At 55.5% G+C, this 5,721-nt stretch overlaps 1 protein-coding gene across 2 annotated transcripts in view; it reads right to left on the reverse strand.

Annotated features, from left to right (window-relative positions):
• Positions 1–2,204: 2,204 nt before the first annotated feature.
• Positions 2,205–5,721, reverse strand: part of UBAC2 (UBA domain containing 2) — a 220,465-nt gene continuing 216,948 nt past the window's right edge. The window contains exon 9 of one of the 2 annotated variants that reach the window (XM_006141531.3): positions 2,205–3,415. In XM_006141531.3, coding sequence (XP_006141593.1) covers positions 3,308–3,415 — 108 coding nt within the window. In that variant the 3' untranslated portion in view covers positions 2,205–3,307. The remainder of the gene's footprint in view (positions 3,416–5,721) is intronic. The other variant, XM_006141532.3, reaches the window with a different exon arrangement.

Here is a 5,721-nt window from a genome sequence, read left to right on the forward strand (position 1 = left end):
GGCCCAGTTACCACTACCTGGTGTGGGCTGGTCACCCCCTTTCTTTCTTTGTTTAATTTTTGATAAATTTTTGCTATAGGGCGCATACACTTGCCAGACAGAAAGCGAGAAATCACCCCCCAGGGGGGGATGGCCACACTATAATCCCTTCTCCATTCTCCTCTTGAGATCTTGGGCACGCATGCACATGCGCCCGGCATGAGTTTAAGCCACCGGGTCTGGGTTACGCCAACTGCTGGTCCCTATATTCTTAGGCACCTCCAGCAGCTAAAACTGTTACCTCTGAAGGGAGTGAGGCGCCTGGCTGGGAGGGAGCCTGGAGGTACCACCTGGACCTGCAGGCGGCTCGGGTGGGAGGTCAGCAGTGCTGGAGCTCCGGAGCAGAGTGCTCCGTGCTCACAGAGCCATGCACGCTGCAGAGCTGGGCTCTTTTCTCCTGGCCACACTGCAGACCCGGGCTAACTGACCAGCTCTCGCAGAGCCCCGTCCTGCGACCTGCCCCATCTGCCCCTGCTGCACGCCTGTGCTCCGCGAGGCCTTCTGGAGTCTGCTAATCTGGTCTCTTGGTTCACCCTCTCCATCATCTTTCATACTCACAGTCTGGTCTGTGGGGGGATGTGATGGAGAAGCCCACGGTGACCACCGTCCTTTCCTAGACGTGGCAGAGCGTGTGAAGCCAGGTGCCCCAGGAGGGGCGAGGCTGGAAGTCAAGTTCCTGGAAACACCTCCCAGTGTGGGGCTGGCCTGAAAGCCTGGCCTCCCACGCCTGGGCAGGCGGCCCTCACAAGGCACGGGGTGAGGGCCTCTAGCCCCAGGTAGCCTGGGTGAATCACTGGCGGCTCTGGAAACGGCTGGATGCTGGAGGACATTAGTCAGTGGGCACTGACGTCCCTTCTGCCCAGCCCTGAGACCAGTGAGTGTATCCACAGCCCCACTTCCTCCTGAGCTCACGGGGTTTCCACATGTCTGGCTCGGGATGTCTCTCGTGGCTTCCCTGAGTGTCCCGCGGTGGGCTGCCTCCAACCACCACGGAGCTTCGTGCTGGCGTCCACGATTCCCTCTGACTGGTAGCCTCTGGCAGCCTGGTGCCCTATGAAGAAAGAGACTCGAAAATATAGAGGTGGGGGTTGGCTGGTGGTGAAGGCACTGGGACCCATGAGGCTGACTGCATAGTTCAAGTGCCCTGGGGTGTGTGTGTGTGTGTGTGCATGTGTGCCTGAAGTCTGGAAGGAGAATAGAGGGGAAGGGATTGCAGCATGAGCATCCCCGTGTGTGTGTGTGTATGTGTGTGTGCGCGCGTGCCGGAGGTCTGAAAGGAGAACGGAGGGGAAGGGATTGCAGCATGAGCATTCCGTGTGTGTGTGTGTGTGTGTGTGTGTGTGTGTGTGTGTGTGCTTGTGTGTGTATGTATGTATGTGTGCTAGTCTACTAGCAAAGAGAGGGTGTTTCAGAATCTCCTAGTGGAATGTGGAGTTTGGAAAAAAACAGCTCAACTTTACATATATATGTGAAAAAAAGTTTAAAGTCATGTCACAAAACGCAAACTACAGAAGGTAAAGCACAATGGAACGTTCTTGGCCAGTGGAGCCATGCAGAAGAAATGTGGCACCTCTCTCATCTGGAATTGTGAGCAAAGCCAAGAAGTGTGTGTGTGTGTGCGTGTGTGTGTGTGTGTGTGTGTGTGTGTGTGTGTGTTGTCTTTTTGCTTCCCCACCCCGTATTTCCCGGCAAGCCCATGGGCCTTCTGACAGACTCTTTGGGTTGGAGGACCAAATACCACTGAGCTGATGCACAAAAGTGGTCACAGCCCTTATTTCTGGACAATACACAGCGGACGGGAGATCTTCAAATAGATCGTGGAAAACAGATAACATGAGCAAACTGACCACAGGAGCTGGGAGACTCAGATTCAAGCAGAGCCTGTGCTTGGGACCAGCGAGGCTGCAGAAAGTCACCTCAGCCCCCAGCCTGAGTGGCCCTAGGTGTGGCCAGCCAAGGGGTCCCAGGTTTCTCGTGGTGAGGCTGCTGGCCGAGTGGTGTTCCCAGGCTGTGTACTGAGGGGAACGAAAGTGCTTCTTGCACCCAAGTCTTCCAGAGAAAAGTAAGCAGTCTGACAGTTACTGTACCCCCACCCCCGCCGTAGTAAATAGGATAGCGTAGATCAAAGCTTTATTTAGGTAAGTCTGATAAAACATACTGAAAAGTAAAACACATTAAAAACTTTATTGTCGTCTCACACATCTAAATGCGCATCAATTTGATACACTGCTGCTCATTCTGCAGAGCGTAAGGGTTGTGGGTTCATTACGGTCAACTTGCGTTAGGTCTTTCGCTCCCTTCGCACCCCACCTCCTGCCTCCCTGCCCCTGATGGGCAGCCTCTGCAGCCTGCTGGCCCTGGATCAGGGCCTGGCTGGGGCCTAGGAAGAACCTCCAGAGGGCTGAGTGGCAGGCCAGGCAGGTTAGCCTGCAGGGGGAGTGGGCTGGACAGAGGGCCTGCTCATCCTCTCAGGCCGCGCCCTGCTGGGCCCTGCTGGGCTCTAGTCCAGCCCTGCACTGCGCCAAGGAGCCCGCTCCTCTGTTCTCCTTATTCCATGTCATTCCCTGGCCTGAGTGGCTAACTTCAGATATTCTGAGCAAAATTAACTCCAGTTAAGTTTCCTAGAAAATTCCAGAACCTTAATCAGTCTCAATGATTATCGGTGGAAGTGGGGACAGAATCGAGACATGCCCCGGGATAGGATGGGTGGGACAGTGTGGAGTGGGGTTGACTTGCTGCCACCCTGCTCTAAGCCTCGCTGAGACTGCGTCCCCCCGGGAAGTGTGAACACTGAACGGCCCCTGGGATTCAAGGACACGTCCACGAAAAAGAAAAAGCAATGAAAAAGTCCACCAAGAATCAAGTGGCACGTCCTTCCCTCCCGGCGATTCCGACCGGCGGTGCAGGACACGCACTGCAGTGAAGACGATCCTGGCGGCCGCAGCTCCCCAGCAGGAGACCCGGTGGACTGCGTGCAGACCTGCAGTTCTGACACGTTTTAAATACAGCAAGAATGAATGATGGTTCTCCAAACTGAAATGCCCAATAAAAAAATAAAGATAGAAAATACATGCTAATTTAATGGCAAACTCATTTTGATACTAATAACGGCAACAATCTTGGAGTTGAGAACAGTGCAGTGGGACCCCCCTTTCCCAACGAGGACATCGGCGACAGAGCCTGCTTGGTCCTAGGGGCCGATCTGGTGGCGGGGACCATGCCACTGAGATGAGGTGGCTGGGCCGGGCCCAGTGTCGGCCTCCGACACTCAGTGCTGCAGCAGGAAGTTGGTGGCCACGTTGAGGTCATTGTTTGACGCTCTCAGGGCTTCCAAAGCATCACCTCTGGAAAATCCCATCTCCATGAGCCGAGCGACCTGAAAGCAGAAAGAGCAGAAGCCTGAGGAGCTGGCGGCCTGGCCGCGTCTCCACTAGGCCCCCAAACTGCCGTCCCAGCCTTCTCTAAGTGTATTTCTTCCATGAGAGAAAGGGAGGCAGACAGTGGGGAAAAGGGCAGGGAAGGGAGAGGCAGGCGTCCCCCATGACCCACCCCCATCTCGGCCAGCCTGCATCAGACAGGGGCGGGCCAACGTGCACCCGGAGGCCAGGAAGAGAACCTGGGACCTGGCTGTGTGGACCCAGCTGCGCCACCGCTTGGCCCCCTAACTGTTCCTCATGTGAGCTTTGGGGAAAAGATCAAAATCTAGTTAAAAACCCAACAATTTATTTCCATTTCAGTGTGAAATCTGATGTTTAACTATTACGCGAGTGCACGCTTTCCAGTGGTTACTCTAGGCAGCAAATACACGTGCTCCTCTAACGTCATTCTCCTTTTTATTTATTTTTGTAGACATTTTTGCCTGAAGATGTGTGCATTCACCAGAGAGACAGAGACAGAGACAGAGACAGAGACAGGCCCAGAGTGGCATCCCCCTGGGGAATGGCCAGGCTGCAATCCCTTCCCCATTCTCTTCCTGGGAACTTGGGCACGCACACATGTGCACCTGGTGTAAGTTTCAAGCCAACAGGTCCAGGACTGGAACCGTGGTCAGCCGTGTGGGATCCAGTGACATAACCACTACGCCATCTGCTGGCCCCATGTGGTCCTCCTTTTAGAGATGGGAAATGGGGCTTCTGAGGGTTCAGTGACCAGCTAGGGCCAGGACAGCCTGAGCTTACTGGCTGGCCCCCAGCCTCAGTGTCAAGTTCGGCTCCTGAGGAACAGCCTAGGCAGCCGTGTTTCCAAGCGTGTGTGCCAGACTGCACGGCTGGTTTGATCCCTGAGGCTGGCCCCCTGTGGTACCGATGCACGGCCAGTCCTTGGGGTCACACGGCCAGAGAAGGGCCCTGGGCGCCACATCTTTGGCACTGCAGCGCCGCTAGGTTTGCAGTTTCAGGCGGCAGTAGCGAGAACGGGGGCGGGGGTGCTGAACCTGGGGCAGGACCTGGGGAGAGGCGGGAGCTAAAGGCCCCGGGGTTGGGAGGACCAGGCTTGCTTTGCCTTTTTTTTTTTTTTTTAAACCCCAACTCCTACGTGAATATAGAGGTTTCCTGTACTTTTATATGCAAGCCGTCCCCAATGTTGAACTAGGCAATGTTAGTAAGGTTTATTTTCTCAGTTAAAAATGTAATATAAAAATAGTTGTGGCCCTGGCCTGGCCAAAGGAATCCCTTTTTTCTTTTGTACTTTTAAATACACACTTCAAACGAATATAGAGAACAATACCTCTGTAGATGTGATCACTGTGGGCACTGGGGACTTTCTGAGGGCCCAGTTGCAATGTCGCACACACAGGGCACCGCAGTGGGAGGCTGGGGCCACGAGGGGAAGGGACTAAGTGGGAGATGGGGTCAGAGGACTGCAAGGGTGTTTGACAGGGCACCAAAAACAGGAGGTAGCGTGGTGGCTGGACTCCCACGTTGACTGTGGTTCAAGTCCCAGACCTGGTGGCCTGAAATTCATATCGGCCGTGTGTGTGTGTGCGCGTGCACGTGTGTGCCCAGAATCCCAAGAGGAGAATGCAGGAGAAGGGATGGAGGCACGGCCATCTCTCCCCCGGCTGTAGAGGAGTGATTTCTCGCTTTCTGTCTCTCTCTGGGGAGCACATGCACCTTATAGTAAAAATCTCTAACCCTTCCCCCTCCCCCCCCCAAACCAACCATTCGCCCTCTGCCCTCTTCCCGCTTGCCAGCATGGACATGCTTTCTCTTAACTACCCGCCTGCCCACCCGCCTAACTTTAAACGGCCTCTGTGGGCTGACGACTCAGAAACTGTTCCTATTCTGTCCTGCCAACAGGAGGCAGTGTGCCGTGCGCCACTTGGCGGAGCGAGAACGGGCGCGCCACTGCCGCCTGCCAAGGCTGGGGACTACAAGATGGTCCCACGAGGAGAGGAAGCAGCTGCAGAGGGAGCCGGGTGGGCAGAGGTGGGGGCCTGAGTGACACCCAGATCTCTTTTCCCCTAAAGGGCCTTAGGGAAACAGCAGAGAGGAGACAGGCACCTGGGGACACTTCCCATAGGCTGCCATTGTAGCTGGCTTCTTTCAAATCAGAGATCTCGCCTGTCTCATCCGGCCGTGAGCACTCAGGGGTCCTTTGAGCCCCGACTGGGACTCGAAGTGCACGCAAGGGGGGGGGGGGCGGTCCTCCTGAGCAGCCCCGCACTCCGCATGCGCGGTGCTG

Source organism: Tupaia chinensis, unplaced genomic scaffold, assembly GCF_000334495.1.
Source record: "Tupaia chinensis unplaced genomic scaffold, TupChi_1.0 Scaffold000057_1, whole genome shotgun sequence".
Taxonomy (NCBI): Eukaryota; Metazoa; Chordata; class Mammalia; order Scandentia; family Tupaiidae; genus Tupaia; species Tupaia belangeri.